Below are 20,905 nucleotides of genomic sequence, written 5' to 3' on the forward strand. Positions count from 1 at the left end.
TGCAGATTTTGTAAGCCTTCTGACCTAAGGTAACCGACAACGGTTGAGAAAACTCACAGCTGACAAAATGGTGGCTACAACAGCAGCTGAGCATTTGGAGTCTTCCTTCACATCTGGTCTAAGGTTAGAAATTGCCAATTGAAAATTTACTTTCGATTGTCTTCATGTTCATTATTGCGCTCTGAAAACCCGATGAAAGGGGTATCGAAGGCGCAAAGCAGGGGGGATTCAGGGTGACCACATGATGTGAAAACTTACCAAGGCCGCGCGCAGCAATCGCCCACATGCAGGTGACACCGCCAGGGGTCACAGAACCAAGGCAGCCTTGAATATTGTTAGTAAACGCTAGACCATGTGAGACGAGTGGGTTCCTTACTAAAGAAGCGACGCCATCCACAGTGCATGAACGGCACGTTACTTCGCTTGTCGAGATCTCTGTTCTCAAGGTCCAGATCTGTTTCTGTTTGAGTTGTCAGTTCTCAATCTTCAGATTACCTGCTGTATCCAGTATAAGAATCAATATAGTGCAAAAAGCCTTACCTTTGAAGTAAGCCTCCATAGCAGTCTTCCAGTCCTCGGGGAGGTCATTCGGAAGTTCAATGTTCTCAGCAGCTCTGAGGGCAAGTGCACTTTCCCCAGAAGACAGCTCAGCTGGGATGGCCAAAGCCAAGGGAGCCATAACAAGGCAGGCGATGAGGGAGCTGAACTGCATTTTCAAAGGTTTGTGATGAAGAAGCTTCAAAAATTTCTTGTATGAGAAGACTGACTGTTGCCGCACATGGTGAAAAAAGCATGTCATGAAGAAGGGTGGCAGAGTGTACTATTTATGTGATTTTCTCGATCAATCGCAATAGTTCAGCTAATCATCTATGTGTAGCATTGCTAAAATCTTTGGTACCTATCACTGTTGGTGATACTTGACAGCTAGACATCAGTCCCGCCGTCCAATGCGTCCCGTTGTCTTTACTGAATTGCACGGGTTCATCGTGGATTGCCTCCCTCGCCACGCGCATTACAATTGGCTTCTTATTGGTCATGAGAGCTCTTTCTAACACTGGGCCAACTGTGGAACTTTTTGGAGAGTTCATCGGAAAATAAAAAGCTTCTCATATTTAATTTGGTTCAAGAACTATATTAGCAATTGTGTAGTTGGCTGCTAGATATGTTGGCGAGTCAAGGGGTAGCCGAACATCCGAGCCCCAGCTGACTACTTGACGATCCATGCGCGAACTCAAAACAGTCAGAGACGGATGAACTATGACCTGAGCTTTTGACTGTCCACTCAGAATGTCGAAACAACTACACGAGTAGTTGCTCTCATTAAACTCTGTCGCACTTGTCGGCTTCTCGAAATTTAGCCATGCGAGTTTGAAGGAGACAGCCATAGACTTGATAGGAACCTTACTTTCAAATCATTATGAAGCAACGCGGGAACGTGGATGCTGGCGAGAATTTCATAGGATGACGGGCAATGAAGAGACAATACGAGTTGAAGACTGCAATTTGATTGCCGGGTCGACATTTTGGGGAGTTGCGGTCACAAAGTCGACAATCTTCACGAATGTCACAATCAAGCACAGTCAAACGCAACACACCATGGAAAAAGACGCACGCATATAATACTCAGAAGGAACCCGATGTAATGTGAAAGTCTGTCCATACCAGCAAGAAATCACCACCGCACACTCTCAGCTCTAAGCTTCACACTCGAGATCTCTCTCAATTCTCACATTCACCAAACTCACAATGGCACACTTCAGCCGTCCCGTCCTTTTCATCCTCACCACCTTCTTCCTCTTCTACGGCTTCAGTGCCGCTTTCCCATCTCTCACGGGGGCTCTCGAACCCCGTTGCTGGCGCAAAGCCTGCGATCACTGCGAGCGTGTCACCGTCACCATCGATCATCCCGGGTCTTGCAACAACGTCAACCGCGATAACCTTAAGGCAGCCATCGACAGCACTTTCATCAACTATGCCGGCAACTGCAGAGGCGAGGAGGCTGGCTTCAGCAACCAGGCGATTGCCGGCATTCAAGGAATCGGTTGCAGAGTTACTGTCAATTTTCCTCGTGGCAACAAGGGTGTCGACTGGGGTGGTTTGATTGGATCCAACTTGGTCGGAACGGGAAGCTGGGCTGTCTCTGGCACCTCTACCGATGGTAGCGTCCACTGTGGCGGTTCGTGCCAGTGGTAACTACATTGATATCACGATCTTTCGACATCAGCACTGCGTAGTTGGCTCTTAATACGAGGGTTTCTAGACAAGCGCTTACCACACTTAAATGGGACGTGGCTCAGGGGTTAAGTCCAGGTCTCGCAAAGAATTTGACCGGACATCGGTATATTTTGCCTTTCCTCGATATGTCTGGCATTTTGCACCTACTTTAGTCAGATGATCATTCAATTTTAGCTCCTAAATTTATTGTGTCTGCCAAATATTTCAACTTGATATTATTGAGACGAGTTAACGGTGTCATTGGGTAGATTGTTGAGCCTGCCAGCAATTTGACGGAACTGTAGGGGGGGATGGGGGAGGGGTTGATACAGTGCGATCCTGCTTTTCGTCATACCTTGGCTAGATAGGCTTGTCGACACTGAGGCCAGATTAAGCGACGTTATTGTATACTGCCTTGCCTTAATTATCCCATGCAGCTTGTTGGCTAAGTCTCCGCGTTCCGCGGGCTGCACGTCACTCTTGGCTGCTGACTTGCCAAGCAGGAGCTGATAGCCTGTCAGCTTTGAGATTCGTCACGGAAGCGAGTGCGAAATCACTGCCACAAAGGGCGCTTTTACCTGTCAGGCAGTTTGAAAAACCGTCAAACTGCTAAAGAAAATATTCATATAAGACGCCCTTCTCTTCTGGGTTACAAAAAGATTTGATCTTGCATTCCATTTTCGCTAGCTGTTTCGCACTCTGTTAGTCACCATTTCCTAGAAGATTCAGCCTCCTCGCAGCCAGTACTACCATTGAAGTATTCGAAGACCAGAGCCTTCGTAGTTTTCAAGATTACGGCCTCTCTTTTTTCCAACAACTTTTAGTCAAGTATGAACATGCCGGCTAGCATAGTCAGTGAAAGCAAAAAGTTGGCTTCTCAAGTAGCCGCCAGCTTAGCGCAGAGCATTTTGAAAGAGCGGGATAAGGTTGTTGTCAGAACTGGAGGCAACAGCAGTGAGAAAAAGCATGGGCTTGTGGGAGAAATCGCCCAATCCGCGGCAGCAGGTATTGGCACTGTCTCAGAGGCCTTACATCACAGAAAGGAGAAGAAATCTGGGGCCCTGATTTCAGTCAAATCGTCAACTCAGTCAGGCAGTGTGGACAACACGGAATCTGGACCGACACAACTTGGCGAAGGGGCGGCAAAAGCCAATGCAATCGACCATGAAGCATCAGGCTCCATGTCAACTTCCCAACCTGCTGAAGAAACAGAAAGTCTTGCCTTCGCCTTCATCAAGCGACACCCTTTGACAGTTTCTGAAAGTTATGAGTGCAGGCAGAGACTCGCACTGCCAGTGCTTGTACCACAGAGACGGCCCGAGAAGAGAGCTCGGGGTTTCATACGGGCTTACGCACCAATTTTAGTCAACGTCGGCATTGATCAAGACATATTCCTCGATTTCATCGATACGTTCAACAAGTCATTGAAGCCCAACCCATGGATCAGCGCTGTCAATTTAGCGGGGTTCGCAGGAGAAGCACTGCCCGACCCTGCATCGCTGCTTTTTGGATTCGCCGTTGAAATTGCTACCGAAGCTATCATGGAGGGTCAAAGTCTAATATGCTCTAATAAGTTCTTGGACTGTGTTAATGCAGAGTTCTTCATCCCGCGAGGACTGATCTGCCTTGTCGTCACATGGCAGCCTGACAACGACCGTGGTCGACTAGCAACCAACGTTTCAGTGAAAATAGACGTGCCTGAGACCAAGCTGGACTTGCTACAGGGGGTATCAGACGTCGCGGCAGGGAGAATAAAGTCTTCAGAGGGGTTGCAAGAGATGAAGACACAAGTGGGCGACTTGATGAAGCCTACCCGTGGCGATTTCAGCTGGCCCGAGCCAGCGCCGCTCATCTTTCCGAATTTCAAACGCAACACCAAGAGAGCCGATGTTAAAGTCGAAGAGAAGAACGCCTGGGACAGAATGGAAAATTGGATCAACGACCATTTGGACAAGCGCGCTCAAGCCAGCTGGATCAACGAGAATAAGGATCGGCCAGCGGTTAGCTTGATGCCGGAGCATAATTTCAAGTCACGATACGCTGATCCAAATCGTCAAGCATCTAGCGGTGATCTTGTGTCTTTGGTTACAGCAGGTCGTTGGAGACTTGCTTCAGATGGAAAAGCAGAATCCAGCAAAAAGCTAAAGAAGACGGCTAATGAGGTCTGCATTAAAGAGAAGGATGACAAGAAGAGGAAAAAGAAGGACCAAAAGGAGAAGACGAAAGAAGGCCAAGAGAGAAACATTCTAGAAGCAGAGGAAGAGTACAAGGTCGATGGCGAGACAAGGCAGGCAGCAGACTGTCAGCAGAGGAACTTGGAGACCATTGATCTGAGAAGTCACAAAGAAGAAGGGGGCGCAAATGATATTGGGAAAGTCGATGAAACGAATATGAAAGACAAACATGTGAATGACGAGGTTGGAGATGATCAGGCAATTGGTGGCGGGGCTTTTGGCCCCGCCAAAGAGGCGAAGAAGAAAGCAGGTTCTTCAAGCAAGTCTAGTGATGTCTTCAAGGGTCTGTTCCAAAAGGCGAGCGCGACACCCCAGCACAAATTGAGCCATCATGCTAATTTGAGAGAAAGGACGTACTCTATATGGCCATACTTGAAGTGCCACCCCAGAAAAGATCGACTGAGGACTTGCTCTGTTAGTCTTAGCAAGGCATTTCGAGCAAACCAACAGAAACCTCAAACTTTAGCGTTTCGAATGGAGGGCAGAGATGAGATGGTCTGATTGACCTTTTGATTGCGCGCGCGAATACTAGGCGCTGGCGGCTTCAGACCCTGTCATCCGGTTCGATATTCCTACCAACAGTCACTTCCATGCCGAACCGTTTTTGGGGCTGGCCTCGATGTGGCCGGCGCATCTGAATGGAGGCCGTTCGTGATTGGGAGACAGGATTCATTTGCTCCACACAGATGCATTTCATGAGTTGGAGGTTGGAACCAACAGCCATGTGAGACATCTTGGGTCTGGCGGCTAAAGACAATCGGATTTATCGTTGTCGGTATGCAGAAATTGACATCGCCTGAACATCTCAACGGCCAGGTGGACTAATATAAATGGGCTCTAAAGGGCGTGCCTTCCTATGTTATTGCGCAATAAGTGATAAATACATCATCTCGTTATTGCCACACTCTGACATTTTCTTCATAACTTTCACTTTCAAGCTGGTGTCTATTTCCCAACCACTTCTTCAACCGCATTGCCAAATACTTGAGCTGTCAAGATGGCGACTACTACCTTGACGGCAAGCGTCAGAGGGCCGCAACTTTCTGGTACGCACGATATTGCAGACTCGAGTTCGTCTCTTTTCCTAATACTCTCCCAGCGTCGCAATTTTGGACTACCATCGCGTGCGTTCAGAAGCTAAGATTCGGTCCAGTTGCGGTTCCCGCACCATGTGAATGGTGTCACAATCTTCGTGTCAAAAGGTCGGCTCTTCAAGCTGGAGGTCGGCGAGACGACTTCCGGACATTCATCCGTTCCAAGCATGACTTTGAAACCGGCTCCGCCGATGGGTGCCGCTGGTGTACTGCCGTTATTCAAACCCTTGACCGCCTCAAACTCGCCCCACTGCATTACCAGCGAGTTGTCCTCTTCATGTTTAAGAAAGGAGGTTGCCAGCTGAGCGTGCCAACGGCGCGTGTTACTGTGCAATTCTATACTCCGATCGGTGAGTCTGTCTAATTCAAAGCTATCTCTGCCAATTCTGACGGTAAACCCTAGGATATCCTTCTGTCTGGGATGGCATCACACAGGGCTACGAGATGAGTACCTGCGGAGATGTTCATCAAACGGCTGATTTCATCCGTACATGCATCCAGAACTGTGATGAGAATCACGCTTCCTGCAAACCTCAATCACCTACGATGCCAACAAGAGTCATCTATGTCGGTAACGCCGAAGATACTCAGGTACGGCTGGTTGAAACCGCTCATATTCATGCTAGCCCCTATACCGCGCTTAGCTACTGCTGGGGCAAGAGTGGAAATTTTGTGACTATGAAAGGAACCATCGATAGCCACAAGGCAGCTCTTGATGTGGAGGATTTTCCACAGACGGTGAGAGACGCTGTTCAAATCACCAGAGGACTTGGCCTGAAGTATCTGTGGGTAGATGCAATCTGCATCATCCAGGACTCCGCCGAAGACTGGGAAAAGGAGGCCGCAAAGATGGCATCCGTCTACAGTGACGCGTACTTCACCATTGCCGCTGCAACCGCTCACACCTCCACTGAAGGGTTCATCTCCCAGAAACACGAAGAGGCCCTTCAACAACAGCCATTCCGAATGAATTGGCGTACCGATCGAGGAAAGCAGTCTGTCCTTGCAGCTCGAGTCATTCCAGGGGCAGATGCGCATATGGCGACCATTACTGGAGATCGCAAGCCGAAACTTCCGCTCATGACGAGAGGTTGGACCCTGCAAGAAGAACTTCTCTCACGCAGAACAGTGACTTACACGGAACATGAGTTGTGGTGGACCTGCCAAACTGAGAGGGATTGCGAGTGCCATACCTACAGCGAAGTTTCTACGAATACTCAGACGACTCTATTTTCCCCCAAAGATATGACCAGCCCCCAAGTCGCGTTTGGTCAGTGGCGCGATCTTGTGAGTGAATTCTTTCAACGGCAACTCACGTTCGGCAGTGACAGACTACCTGCGATGTCTGGTTTAGCAACTGTCTTCCAACAGAAAACAGGATCCCCTTACGTCGCCGGGTTATGGAAAGACAATCTCATCAACGACTTGTTGTGGTATACGCCAAAGAGAAGGATCGAGAAGTTAGATGATGCGAATTCTCAAGACAGGGTCAACTGCTACATTCCAACATTTTCTTGGGCGTCAGCTGGTGGCCAGATCGACTTTTTCAAAGGGCCATATGTTGAACCAGGTTCCCAGGCAAACCAATGGGCCCCCCAAGCGGTTGTTATCGATGCCAGCACGACTACAGGCGTCAATAACCCTCTAGGGAATGTGAAGACTGCTCATGTTACTTTGCGTGGTCGGGTCGGCCAGGCGACTCTTGAAGTAGTCGCCACACGCCGCGGCAGATTCAGGTCGTATGGAATCAAAAACAACGGAGAATCGGTTGATTTCCATCCCGATGCGCGTTTGGAGAGGTTTCAGTTGGGTGTGGATGATATAACAAAAGGTGAAGACGCATCGGTTCGTCGATCGCCAGCTTGTTCTGAGACTGAAATGGCTGGTTCAGAGTCGCCAGTCATGTTGCTCCATCTTGGAGACTGGTTTGTCACTGAGGGGAAGCTTGTGGAGATGACGTTTCTTGTTTTGGGAAGATCGCCAGCGGGTACAAGCAAATATGAGAGACTGGGTCTTGCGTATCAGCAAGTACAACTTGGTCGCGAGGGAGATGCCATTAGGCATGCATGGGAGGGAGATGTTACTATTTTGTAAAGGGTTGCAGAGTATTGATGTCACGAAATAAATCCTGTTGTGATTGAGGCTTTTTTTCTTTCAATTTTAATTTTTTTTGGAACAACGTTGCTCTTCGAGCAAATAGGCATCAAAGTTTGGGAGTGCGAGTGTTCATTAACAACTTTCCTTTCAAGAGTTCGAGTCGCATTCGTGGTCGAATTCATTGCAAGATTCGTGTTGGCGGAGTCTCATCCAATTCTCTGACCACTAAAACTGACCCAGCATCTGGATGCTAGACTTGACTAGTGAAAACATTGACTGTTTGAGCAAGCTCTTGCACCGGATGTCAAGCGGGAGGCAGTGTATACAATAACAGACAACCAAGCGAAAGTATCTTCATGGCGGTCTCTTCAGGCTCGTGTTGAAATCATGAAAGCGGAAGGGATGAAAAGTTGATGTCAAATTATTGCTGTCCGCTAAGTTTGTGTTGAGTGATAGTCTTTGCCGCCGAAAGCCTGGGCTCGCTTAGATGAGTGGAGTCGTCTCAACTCAAACCCCATACAATTTGCTTGAAACAACCTTCTCCTGTTGGCTCGTCTACCGCGAACATTTGACAACACCATCCAAAGTCATATTGGCGAACTTATGATATTCTGGAAGCCGCTCAATCACATTCAATCATGCAGATCTCGGGCGAATTGTCGGTACGCTCGTGTCGGAAGGGCGCAGGATCGTCCGGCCGCCAGTTGAGCGGTCACCCGAGCTGACATGTCGATCACAGGCACAGCCGGCGCATCCCAAGGGAACCTCAAGAAGCTTAACCGGTGATTTTATATCCTTTGTCAACGGCGACTGGTGCAAAATCCAGTCTGGCTTTACCGCCAAATAGACAAGTGTCGACAATCATTCGCGATACGACGTCGCAATGCATGGTTGCGGGGGTTAGTTGCAACCTTCGGCCTGATGTGCCAGTAAGTTCGGACGACGACTATTCTCGCCCCGGCTTGAGTTGACCCTAGACAGTTCGTATTTGTCCTGGAATTTCTCACAGAATACTCCGTAACCCCTTTCAGGACGAGAAAGCTCTCCAATATGTCGTTCGCCGTGACAGCCGTCTTAGTTTAGCGGAACTCGGATCGTCATGTCATGGGGGGCCCCTGCGTCGGAGTGTTTCGCCTCTTTCCAAAAGCGATGTTTCCAGTCCCTGGCAGTGGGTGGAAAAACTGACGGTGTGGAGGTCAGTTCATCTATCTCGAGGGTTTGGCGGGGCATTGACAGGGAATGTGAAGCCGAGCTAGCTTTAGACATCAGCCGACTGCCATCAATTTGAAGCTTGGTTGAAGAGGTATTTGACCAAGCCCGTTTCCCGCCTGTTCATCTGGTCTCGCACTCGGAGCCTCATCGCCCATCTCAAGTGCGAACAAGTTACCAATCTCTTCTACAAAGATGGTCTGGTTCAACCAAGCCACCCTCCTCCTCAGTAGCGCGCTGCTGGTGGCAGACGTGCTCCCCGTCGGAGCCGTCCGCACCATCATCCCCAAGACGAGCTTCGACTCCCAGTCCAACTTCGACGCCGACTGGAACTACCTCTACCCCTGGGGCACCGACCACAACGGTGGCGCGCGCATGACAAAGGACAACGTCAAGTTCAGCGGCGGCACGCTGACCATCACGGCGAACAAGGTCAGCGGACAGCCGCAGGCAACCCACGGCGGGCAAAAGATCAACATCAACTACCTCAGCGGTGCGATCCACGCAAAGGAGCACTTCAACGTCTCACGCGGAGGCGGGTACGACTTCAGTGCTGAGATTAAGGCGACGACGACTAAGGGTACGTGGCCCGCCTTCTGGCTCACGGCCGTCCAGGGATGGCCGCCAGAAATCGACATGGCAGAGTGGAAGGGTAGCGGCAAGGTCAGCTTCAACACGTTCAACACCAGCTCCATTGTCGCCGCGAAGGATGTCACGTACCCCAGCCCGGGCAACTTCCACTCGTTCAAGTGTGAGACGAGGGATCTCAATGGCAAGGACGTGCAGGCCAAGTTCTACATGGATGGCAACCTCATCACAACGCAGGTCGGCGCCGGGTATTTTGGGAAGCCTATGTATCTGTGAGTAAAAGCTTGGCTTCTAAGCGTGAAGTTTATCAGATTACTGACACGAGGGGATACAGGATCATCAACTTGCAAATGGAGGGTTCCTCCGGTTCGCCCGGCCCAACGAGCAGTAAGCTTTCTTCGTCAATTTATCCTAAACTCAAACCGCTGACAACCCCAACACAGACACGGAATACCAAGTCCGAAACCTCGAGGTATTGAGTTACAACCCTTGAAATGACGAAAACGAATGATTCAAGCGAAGCGGCATAGTTCATGGGCACGTTGTGCCTCTCATTTTCCCCTGTATCTATTTCATAACTGGGAGCATGCTCCACGCACATATCTTTTGCCATAAAAAAAAACCATGAATGGCGCTGTCAGAGCAACAGTTGGGGATTTGAGGTTATCTACCACCCTGTGACCATACCTCGTCATGATCGCATCTATCGTTGTTGGGCCTTGGATGTCAGTCCAACAAGTAAAAACCTGGCTTGCCCAGCCGCAACCTTGTCAGTTTTGCTGCGATCAGCAATGAATTCCATGTTTCCCAAATAGAAATAAGTCGAGCCTTTTTCTCCCACGAGGTTACTGGGTACATGATGTGTCATGAGAAACAAGAGCCCTTGATTACATTTGCGAGAGGCCGGCCAGCAGCGGTCAAGAAGATCACAAGACGAATTGCGAGTGAGACTCATCCTGCAGTTAAGAGATTAGCAGCTGGACAAATTGATCAATGGAGCAGGGAGATGATCTCAGTTGAGGTTGTTAGGGAACCACCCATTGAATCGTTGAAATTTCGTCCATATCGTGGAAGAGGTACCGTGTCTATACATTGGGCCGCATGACGAGTACAATGGTCTGTCCGTATCATGGTTCTTAATACTTGCTAGTTGATGCTTTGCCAACCCTTGAATTAAGAGCTTTGTGGTCAAGTTGAGACAAAGCCGTTCTGTTATCTGTTGCATCCTGAAGAGCCCCCCAGTGCAGCTAACAAGGACCCCACCGGTAGACACAAAAACCCCCAGAAACCAGGCTTCTTTGTACATGACACCTGTCTTTGAGTTTACTTTCCAGTAGGAAAAACCTGTTGATTCTTAAAGAGTGCAAGCATTACTTGAGCTTGTTCTTATCTTCTCTTCAGACCCAGGTATCTTGAGAAGCTCTTTCCTTGACAACAAAGTGTACCTATCCGAAGCAAGCGCGGGAAGACACGAAGGCAGGAGCTAGATGGTCTGTGCAGTCACCAGCTTACATAGTGGACTGCGCTGACATAATGTAGGGCATCACGTGGCACCGTGTTGGTCTCGTGTTTGATCCGCTCGCGTGTCCTCGACCCCTGCCCTCTTTTTCCTCCCCCACCTTTCTTTGATTCCCTGGTTGTCGCGTCATTCACACTGCTGTTCATCAAGTCAAAGCCGGTGCGACAATGAGAGGTCACGATGCCGCGGTCCAAAACCCTTCAAGCGGCAGAGAAGAAGGCCATCGAGGGCAATAACGAATCGCAAGACAGCCAAGCCATTTTCGACCGATATGTGGCAGAATACGGGATCGGCGTGGTATGTAGGGCCATAATTGCTTTTTCTTGGGTGGCGTTTCCCTCCAAGTGGAGGCGTATTTTCTGCCTGCCCTGGGCATGTTTGGTGGCTCTGCTGCTGGCAATGGATTGGATTGGACTGGATTGATTGCGACAATTTAGCACTGCGACGACACAGGCCTTGCTGCGACCTTGCGCTAACTATTTTGGGCACCACCACAGACAAGCAGCTCGCCCCCAAGAGCATCGTCCGCCGCGTCGCGACATGCTTCGAGAAGCAGCAAAAGGCATCGCGACAGTCTCCTTTCACGTCATTCTGATCCTCTGGGCCAAAGCGAACACCAGCCAATTGCTCTTTCATTCCCTAGCACTGCTCCGCTGGCGACGAGTACCGAAAACGCGGTTTGTCACGCCCCCACTGACTCAACAAGGATGTCTCACATAGAGCTGGGATGGCACTGACCAGAATAGCTACCCCAGCACGACCTCGATCACGAAACTCCGGTACCCGCGTTGTCTGTTGCCGCTGTCGGTACGGATGTCGTAGGCCCAGATTGCGGCCCAGATTCCGACACAATTCCTGCGAGCCTACCCTCGACGAAACTCAACAACGGGAATAATTCGAACTTCCTCGCGGCAAGTACAGTGCCTAATGTCGACGGCGACCCGATAAACACGATACCTGACGTAGCCCCCGCACCATGCACTGCCGACAAACCCGCGAGGAAAGTCAATGCCCTCCTTGGAGCCTCGCGCCGCGCGCTCTCCACGAAAGTCAAGATGGACGTCTCGCAGCAGTCCCCCACTCAAGATAACGACAATAGGGATTACGAGAACTACTATGAAGGGCCTTCATTCGTAGAAACAAGTCCGATCTCGCCAGAACATAGCGCCGAGCAGCACGCGATCCACGAGGAAGATTCGGCCGTTGTCGACTTTGGCAACCTGGACCACCTGATTCAGGGCGACACTCAGGGCGACGAAGAGCCTTCATCCTTTCCCGATCATGCCGCACCTATACATACCCGTGGAGCTTGGCGGAATCGCACTTCCAGTTCTCAACAACAATCCTCTGTCCAGCGTACTGACGGCCAATCCCCTCTGTTACCGACTGCCCCTCCGCCACAGACTCCAGCGCAACGCCATAACCCTTTTGCTGGGAAGAAACTAGGTGATCCTGCTCTGGCAGGATCCCAACTTTTCGGCCAGACACAGTTCTCATCAGCCGTCAAGCATTTCAGCCCTACCTCTTCGAGACCATCGCCGCATGTCTACGCCCACAACTCCATCTCCCCTAACACAGCCGAGACGTCACCTCTCAAGAACCGGTACAACATCACATCACCACCTGATCTGCTTTCCTCGAGTCCTCAAGTTTTGCGAATAGGAGATCCGGCGCCTCTCGACCTCCAACATAGCCCGAGCGACTCAGGGCCTCTCGAAGATGGCACGATACCGGAGTCCCCGCAAATACCCACGGCCAACACGCGAGGCCTACCCGAACCGATCGACACTTATGAGAACATGCTGGAATCTCAAGAGAGAAAAAGAAAGAGTGCTGAGTTCGAGGCCGAGCTCTCGGGAGAAGAATCCGATGACGTGGCCGCGGAAGTGCAGCGGAGGAAACGTGCTGCATTGAAAAAGAAGGCGGCTGCCAGGGATCTAACGACTATTCCTGTGCAGCGGGTAAGCTCCAATGGGTCTGTGGAGGTGCCATCAACGACAAGAAAGCCCAGGAAACCTCCCCCGAGGAGGATGCGATACCGTGCTCGACGTGTTGATGATGACTCGACTGCATCTGAAGATGAGATCGACGGGTTCACAGTGGCCGATTCCCAAGGTCACGCAACCGATCAGCAGACTCATGCCAGAAAGTCGCCCGAGGCTGTGGAAGCAGGAAACGCCGCGAAACTTGGCCTTGTCTCGAGTAACGATGCGGTGCCCGACAGCGCCGGAGCAACACAGAAATCTGGCTCAAATGGCGTGATACCTGGCACGGAGAGTTCAGGCAACGGATCTCGGCCCAAGGACCTCATACCAGAAACCAGTCCCAATAACACCCAGTCCCGGCCAGAGGGGAGGAACCATATCCCGCCAGACGTATCAGTGGAAATCAAGAAGTCACCACCGGCTGAGGAGCCAGACGCCCCGGTGACCGAGCCAAGGAGCATTGGGCCAGAGGTCGAGCTTTTGCCCGAGACTCCCGAGCCCTCCCTCCCTCAGCCCTCTCGCAGGTCGAGCCGCAAATCCAAGCCGACACTCAAAGCGCAGATCCTCAAGGGTACTGATAGTGCCGCTGTGTCCTCAGATGCGGCCGGAACCAACGAGGCCGTGCCGCCTACAAAAGACGAGCCAGATGTAAGCCGGGCCTCGCAGGAAAACATTGCTACTGTGGTCGACAAGGCAACAGCTCCACCGACGGATGTGACCCCCGAAGTGACAAATTCGATAGCGAACGGAGAACCGCCTATGCCATCTTCGCCGCCGCTACCAAAGGTTGTGAAGAGTCTTGGACCTTCAGACACGGTCTCCAAGGACAGTCTTGCCGAGCAGGGTCCGGCGACACCCGACGTTCACGCTAACCCTGCACCTCCAACTGCTCCTGGCTCAACAACATCAACACTCAGCGTGCTTACAACCACACCAGTTCCATCCTGCAAGAGCCCAACTGCATCACAAGAATCAGTGGAACTGCCACCTCTCTCACCAGATAAGTCCAGACGTGGACGTCAGCCTACCAAGGCCTTGCCTAAGCTCGCCACCGGATCGAGGGTCACCAAGCAAGGTACTCGGAAGCTCCGGAGGGCTACTCGCCTTGATTCCGCATCGACAGATGAGCTGCATAGATCACCTTCCGTCAACGGATTCGAGAAAAGTATCATACAAGCTCCAAAGACTACCGCTCGGGGTAGCCGCCTATCTATGCTCTCTCACACTTCGAAGGACAACGCTAGCAAACCTCCTATTTTTGCCGGCATGGCGTTCGCGATATCTTTTCAATCGAAAAAGGACGGCGAAAGAGCGGATCATTTCGAACAACGAATGAGCCAAAGCCGCGAGATGGAGAAAACGATTCTACAATGCGGAGGCTTATTGTTGAGCAATGGCTTTGACGAGCTCTTCGAGCCCAACGCTCTCGGAAGCACGGCAACTAGCCCAGCTTCAGAAATGAGGGATGAGAATCCACTGATGCTGACCCCATTTGCGCAGACCATTGGTTTCACTGCCTTGATCGCTGATGGACACTCCCGCAAAGTCAAGTTCATGCAGGCCCTCGCACTTGGGTTACCGTGCATTTCAGATCGTTGGATTGCTACTTGCGTGTCAAAAGGTGCTGTGGTCGATTGGCTCCCCTATCTGCTCTGCGCTGGTCAATCCACCTTCCTCCGTGATGCTATCCGATCGCGATACCTCGCGCCCTACCCAGCCTCCGAAGCCCGACTTTCCGATGTCGTGGAACGAAGACCAAAGATGTTAGAAGGCAGTAAAATTCTTCTTGTGATGAAGAAGTCGAGGGCCGAGGAGAAGAAGATGCCGTACGTGTTCTTGGCCCACGTCTTAGGTGCCACACTTTCAAGGGCATACAGTGTCGACGAAGCAAAAGATACACTCAGGCAGCGAGAACTACTCGAAGACCCATTCGACTGGGTCTATGTTGACGAGCATACCGGATCAGAGGAGGGATTATTCAGCACTGTTGCTCCAGCGTCGAAGCCTTCGAAGGCGTCCAAGAAGCGAAAGAGGGCTGCGCCGGCGACGGATGACGCTCCTCGGCCGCCAAAGAGAATCAGGACTTTGAGCAATGAGCTTGTCATACAGAGTTTGATTCTAGGACGGATGATTGAAGAGGGTGAAATGGAGGTCTGACTCACATGAAGGACCTCAATTGTACTACTACGTGAGATCTGGGACGGAAAAAAGGACGATAGGAGTTGGTAGATGGCACTTTTACGGCGTTTGATCATGTAACGGACATGTTATGGAAATGATACCTTTAAGCGGGAGGCAAGCCTGGGTGCGCTTTTGGTCAATGACCAATACCACCACACTTGTTCGAGATGAATCAATACGATTGAAGCCATGAGGCACTTCGCTGCTGGCCGCCCACCTGGATCGCCCTGTCTCTTTCGCTATGAGATACTCCGTACCGTAGCCAAGGTTTACACCCCGAGATATCGAGTGAGATGGGACAATAGATCACAAGCACAAAGTGAGATAAACTATTGAGCGCGAAAACAGTAATCAATTTAATGGAGCCATGGAACCAGCCATGCTCTCTCAACAAAACGCCAAAACTCCTAATAATGCCTTCGTAGCTAATAATTCCTGACCAATCTCGACCATTTTGGCATTTTATGCCCGGGCCGGGGTCTTCTCACTCGTACTTCCTGCTGCGACTCGAGCCACGGCTAGGCGTGGGTGAAGGGGTTGTAAGGCCAGTGGTGGCCATGTTGACCTTCTTCTCCGTATTTTTGGGCTCCGCGGCGGCCTTGGCTCCGACCGCTCCAGCCTTTACTTCCTTCCTAGCTGGCAGAGGGAGTGCCGAAGGAAGGAGGCGGATGTTGGTCTTCGCCCCCAGCTGAGAACGGTGGGTTGCTGCCGCGGAGCCAAAACTGCCGATGGCTGCAAGGCCCTTGGGAAGCTCCTTTCTCTTCTTGATACGCTTGGTGACCCTGTTGCTGCTCTTCATACTGGTGGGAATAGTGGCAGGATCACCAGAGGCCTTGTCGGTTGCCATGGCCTTGCCTTTGCCCTTGGGCTTGGACTTGGGCTCGGGATCGCCCTTGGTCTTGGGCTCGGCCTTCTTCTTATCCGAGGTCTTGTTGGCGACCTTGTCGGCAGGCTTGGCCGACGTCTTGCTCTTGCCGGCAGAAGGGGACGACTTTGCGACGATCTTGCGCTTCTTCACCCCAGAAGGAGCGGGCTTGAGGACCTTCTTCTCAGTCGGCACGCGCTCAATCCGAATATTGGCGTAACGAGGGGCAGGTTTGAGGATAGGCATCGTGAGTATAGATGAAGGGGAATGTAGAGATTAAAGAGAAGAGGTTGGTTGGTTGGTTGTGATGAAATTCCTGGGCCCTGTAGAGTAGCAAGATGCAGTGTGAGAATTACTGATTTCCTGAGTGGTAGATGTCCGAGCAGGAGGAAACGAACCCTTGGGAGGGAGAAGTGTCTTCTTTTAACGACTTAGAAGGCCAGAAGGTCGTGTTGATGGCTTTGTGGATAGAAATCCTGGCGCAGAGAGTTGTTGAGGGTGAGAGAAATTAAGGGTCTGGCCGTGGAGGTCCGAAAGTTACCAGACTTTCGGAGAAGTTTGAATAGGATTCTGTGAGTGAGTGTTAGCATCGCTCGTTCCTATCTCCGATGGAAGTATCTTACATGGTGTCGGAAAGGGACGTGGACGGACGGGAAGCTGGTGGCGCGTACGGCTGAGGATAGCGAGGAACAAAAAGGTACCTGACCCAATTGTCGAAAATAAGAATAAGGTTGAGACCGGCTCAGGGTATCACGTATGCAGTAGTAAGTAGCCGAAGAGGGGAAATAAGAAGGAGAAGTTGGTGGTGACGGTGATTGAATTGGTGAGGAAAGCTGGAGAAAAAGAAGAGGAAAGGAAAAGAGGAAGAAGAGTTTTTGGGCACTTGGGGCCTGGGGGACGGAAGAATTTGCGTCGGAATTTTGTTAGCAGACAGTGAATGTGAAGTTGTGCCCCCGCTCTTTGCTCGAGGCCTTACTCTTGTGGTAAAAACCTAAAGGGTAAGGAAAGGACTGGGTTGAGATAGATTCATGATCGAAGGGTGATAGGATGAATATGCAGCAAATATGTCCCCGTTCAAGCCACACTATCGTGAGGCGGAGGGGAAGATTACCACTACCCAAGGTGAAGTCTACGGCTCAAGATAAACAGGGGTTCAATCAAGCAGAGACATGAATCAATAGCGTATCATGGTGTTTTACTAGGATGGAATTAACACTCGCAAAATGTCTGCTAACTTGGGTTGCAACGAGGGGAAGGACATATTGCTCTGTCATTGCGGCTTATCCCAAATCATTCTCTGGTCGCACTACCAACGAGGTCCCATTCTCCAGCGCCCATTCCATGCATAAGCCTTGAAAGTAATTTGTTCAGAATGATTATTTGAAGCTGGATAATCCCTAGGAATATTTAAACAAGCCCTGTTGTGGTGACATGATAGTAAAAAGTGTCCATGCGACCACAGCCAGCACTTTTGGAACCCCTTGAATTCCGTTTTCCTATAGCCCGACTGTCTCGTATGTGTAATGTTGGCTTCGCTCTCTATAAATACCACCAGCCGCCCTCACTTTATGGAAAGGTTACTCCATATGAACCCTTTCCAACCCGGATGTTATTGATCGGGAGGCGGTCTTAAGGATAGGCATCTTGAGTAGAAATGACAACTTCCCTCTCGCCTAATTTTTCTTGGCATCTGCTGTTAGTGAATGAGTGAGCCTACCACCAAATTACTAACAGCCGAAAACTCTTCACCTCCCCTTGCCGGAGCCCGCATCCGCGATGGCCTCACAGCCGCCGTCGGGCACCGGACTGATGTCGGCCGACCAAGCCGACCCCGAACCAGGCTCCGGGACACCTCCGGAGCCGAACCCCACCTCAAGAGCTAAGCGACGCCGCGACGCCGAGGCACAGCCGACCCGGCCCAGCCTAACGGGAAGCCAGCTTGATGCCACCACCGACGCCCCTACCTCGGCCGAGGGGCCCGCAGCCTCTACCGCATCTGCTCCGAGCGGATCTGCCACAGGGTCCGTCTTGACAGCCCTTGCAGAAGAAGCTAGACAGTACGAGGCACGGAAAGACGTCTTTCTGACCATTGCACGGTCCGTCGACAGCGTTGTCGCCAGCTTTGACGGTTCTAGAAAGCAGATCGCGAAAGAAGCCACTGCCTATGTCATTCAAACCCTCAAGAGACTGATCAATCACGAGACAAGCCCAATAGCGGCCCGGAGTTGGGCGGCTGTCGTCGCACCGATGGCGGGCAACACCACTGCGGCGACCCGGAGCGGCCAGAGCTGCCAGAGCTCTGCCCGCCCGAAGGCCACACTCCCCGCCGAGGATCAGCCGCAGGCGCAGCCGAAGGAGGACCTCCGCATCTTTGCCCGCGTCCCGGAAGAAAGCTTAGCGGCCGCTCGGAAGATCGCACCGTTCGCCGTACGACAGATCGTCTGTAAGGCCGTTGGCCTGGGGCTAGCGGACCTTCCCCACGTCTACCATATCAGCACAGGTTACTCTCTGAAGCCGCGAAACAAGCAAATACAGGAAAGACTACTTGCAAGTAAGGCAAAGCTGGCGGAATGCCTCGGCGCCCACCAGGTCGAGACGCCTATCAAGTGGTACACTTACGTTGTGCCGCGATGCCCAACAAAACTACACAGCATTGGCGGGGACGTCCTGGACCCAGCCACACTCGTTGAAGATGAGGTCTTCGCACAGACAGGACAGAAGCCTGTCCTTGCTCGACCGTCCCGCCTTGGGCCCAACCCAGTCACGAACGAAATATCTTGGCTCATATCATTCACATCAGAGGTCACGCCCTTCAGGCTCTTCAACCAAAGCGGCAGATCTCTGCCCGTCAAGAAACGAAGGACGCTCATCCGACACGACCCCGGCTGCCAGGGCTACCACTCCAACCGGTTCTGCGGACGACGACCGATCTGCAGCAACTGCGGAAGACCTTCCGATTCACACGAAACGGGACCCTGCATGGCCAGGCCCCAATGTGCCAACTGCTGCGGCCCCTTCCAAGCCAGCCACACAGACTGCCCAGCGAGGCCCTCGGCCGTAAACGGCGTCGTCTCCCTTCCCGGTCGAAAGGAGCGGGCTCGGATCCGGAAGGCCGGCCAGAAAGCATCGGACACTCTGTACAAGGCTACTCGATCCGACAGTAGCCAGGAGGCGGCAGGCGTCCCTACCTCCACCAGCCAGAACCAGCAACCCGGCGCCAAGCGCGCGCGCACGAGAACGCCCTCCGCAAGCTCGATCGTTTGCCTCGGTGACGGAAGCACTGACAGCAGCAGCATGGATGAAGACGAGGCGGACGAAGGCGAAGGCGAAGACTCCCCCGACAACACCTCCATCGACCGTCCCGTGCTACCCATGCCAAGCAGGAGCCAACGGGCAGCACAGAAGCCAAACTACAACGTCGCGAATGCCTACACCCACCTCGAACTCGACTCGGAGACGTAAGCCGAGAGCGGCGACCCCACGGATGCTACGCGTTGCGCAGGGCAACGTCGGAAAGATCTCCCCGGCGCACACGGCTTTCCTGCAGCTCTGCTGGGAGGCTCAGATAGATGTGGTCCTCGTCCAGGAACCCTGGACGGGCTGGAAGGACGGAAACGTGCAACTGAACACGCACCCGGGTTTCGACTCTTTCGTCCCGGTCGACTTCTGGGACAGCGAAGGAACCAGACCAAGAGTATTGACCTACACACGCAAAGGGATAGGGATGACGGTGGAGCAGCAGAGGCCTGTCCACACGAGAGACGTACTGTGGCTGGTGGTCGACAAAACGACGACTATCGTCAACGTGTACAGACAACCCCGCGACCCCACAGCCGCACAACAGGGATACTGCTAGAACTCAAACCCCCGGAGCGAGCTTTGATCGCGGGTGACTTCAACGCGCATCACTACTCTTGGAGCCCGGGACGAGGAACGGGAACCGGGGAGATGACATCGCAGGCTGGGCAGACGGCCACAATCTCTCTCTTATCAGCGAAGTTGGGGTGGCAACCCAGGATTGCGGACATGTCCTGGACCTGGCTTTCTCTAATATCCCTTTTGCGCACGCGCAGGTCAGCCACAGCTACACCCGGGAGCTGACCACGAGGCCATCGTGGCCGTCATACCACTACTCAAACGCCCAGTGTCACAGGGAGAGGGCCACCCGCAGCCACGGCCACTGTCAGTGCCCGACTCGGCGCTGCCTCGGCTGAGAGACCTGATCGAAGGGGGGCTAGCTGCGATGCCCAATCTGGGGGATCAACCTACTCCGGAAGACCTGGACGGGCAGGCAAGTCACATCGTCGAGCTCTTCTCCCGAGCCATTGAGGCGGTCGGCAAGAAGAGAGGAAAACATGGTAAAGGCGCGGCTTGGTGGACGGAGGAATGCGCAGAGGCCCACAGAGCATACCGTGCTGCCCGCAACCAACAAGCCTGGGAGACGGAGCAAGATGCGCACCTTTATCTAATGGAGAAACGAAAGGCGTTCCTGAGCACGGTGAGGAAGGCTAAGCGAGCATACTGGGCCGGAAGATCGATGGAGTCGCTTCAGACCGGGACCTGTACCAGATCATGGGTTGGCGGAAGGCGAGCCTACTGACCAGAGCACCCCCATTGGTTGTGGACAACCAGACGATCGAGGATACTAACGAAAAGGCTCAAGCGCTTCGGGGAGCCCTTCTCGACAGGTTTAGTGCGGAAGATGACGCACCGGGTGACCCGTTTGACGTACCCGTCGTCCCGAGGCGAGCGATTACTTGGCAGGACAATGTTAGCGGAGAAGAAGTGAAGACGGCCACCTTAACAAAGACAACGACCCCTGGTGTGGACGGCATCACAACACGCCTCCTCCAGGCATGCTGGGATGTCATCTCGGAACCGGTCAGGCAGCTATTCCAGTCCTGTATGCGGGCCGGCCA

At 52.3% G+C, this 20,905-nt stretch overlaps 6 protein-coding genes across 6 annotated transcripts; 5 read left to right on the plus strand and 1 right to left on the minus strand.

The window, feature by feature from the left end:
* Nucleotides 1–1,746: 1,746 nt before the first annotated feature.
* On the plus strand, nt 1,747–2,193 carry BDP55DRAFT_565085 (uncharacterized protein; the record flags this gene model as incomplete). The annotated part of the gene is made up of 1 exon (XM_060570390.1): nt 1,747–2,193. One exon carries the CDS (start codon nt 1,747–1,749, stop codon nt 2,191–2,193), a length of 447 nt encoding a protein of 148 aa, XP_060423258.1.
* A 615-nt stretch (nt 2,194–2,808) lies between these two features.
* On the plus strand, nt 2,809–5,359 carry BDP55DRAFT_682763 (uncharacterized protein). Its single transcript, XM_060576284.1, has 2 exons — nt 2,809–4,745; nt 4,799–5,359. The coding sequence occupies exons 1-2, from the start codon at nt 3,045–3,047 to the stop codon at nt 4,865–4,867; spliced, it is 1,770 nt and encodes a 589-aa protein (XP_060423259.1). The 5' UTR covers nt 2,809–3,044; the 3' UTR covers nt 4,868–5,359.
* A 511-nt stretch (nt 5,360–5,870) lies between these two features.
* On the plus strand, nt 5,871–7,636 carry BDP55DRAFT_621937 (heterokaryon incompatibility protein; the record flags this gene model as incomplete). The annotated part of the gene is made up of 2 exons (XM_060571355.1): nt 5,871–5,892; nt 5,946–7,636. The coding sequence occupies exon 2, from the start codon at nt 5,987–5,989 to the stop codon at nt 7,634–7,636; it is 1,650 nt and encodes a 549-aa protein (XP_060423260.1). The 5' UTR covers nt 5,871–5,892; nt 5,946–5,986.
* A 1,336-nt stretch (nt 7,637–8,972) lies between these two features.
* BDP55DRAFT_594178 (family 16 glycoside hydrolase) lies at nt 8,973–10,045 on the plus strand. The gene is made up of 3 exons (XM_060570963.1): nt 8,973–9,708; nt 9,771–9,823; nt 9,880–10,045. Exons 1-3 carry the CDS (start codon nt 9,044–9,046, stop codon nt 9,927–9,929), a joined length of 768 nt encoding a protein of 255 aa, XP_060423261.1. The 5' UTR covers nt 8,973–9,043; the 3' UTR covers nt 9,930–10,045.
* A 1,090-nt stretch (nt 10,046–11,135) lies between these two features.
* BDP55DRAFT_637858 (uncharacterized protein) lies at nt 11,136–15,097 on the plus strand (the record flags this gene model as incomplete). Its single annotated transcript, XM_060573040.1, has 3 exons — nt 11,136–11,252; nt 11,453–11,632; nt 11,702–15,097. The coding sequence occupies 3 exons, from the start codon at nt 11,136–11,138 to the stop codon at nt 15,095–15,097; spliced, it is 3,693 nt and encodes a 1,230-aa protein (XP_060423262.1).
* Nucleotides 15,098–15,454: 357 nt separating this feature from the next.
* BDP55DRAFT_397899 (uncharacterized protein) lies at nt 15,455–16,634 on the minus strand. Its single transcript, XM_060567264.1, has 3 exons — nt 16,610–16,634; nt 16,385–16,556; nt 15,455–16,309 (listed from the first exon to the last, which is right to left on the minus strand). Exon 3 carries the CDS (start codon nt 16,230–16,232, stop codon nt 15,606–15,608), a length of 627 nt encoding a protein of 208 aa, XP_060423263.1. The 5' UTR covers nt 16,233–16,309; nt 16,385–16,556; nt 16,610–16,634; the 3' UTR covers nt 15,455–15,605.
* Between the last annotated feature and the right edge of the window lie 4,271 nt (nt 16,635–20,905).

The sequence above is a fragment of the Colletotrichum godetiae genome, assembly GCF_030913485.1.
Source record: "Colletotrichum godetiae strain CBS 193.32 chromosome Unknown BDP55scaffold_73, whole genome shotgun sequence".
In the NCBI taxonomy this organism is placed as follows: domain Eukaryota; kingdom Fungi; phylum Ascomycota; class Sordariomycetes; order Glomerellales; family Glomerellaceae; genus Colletotrichum; species Colletotrichum godetiae.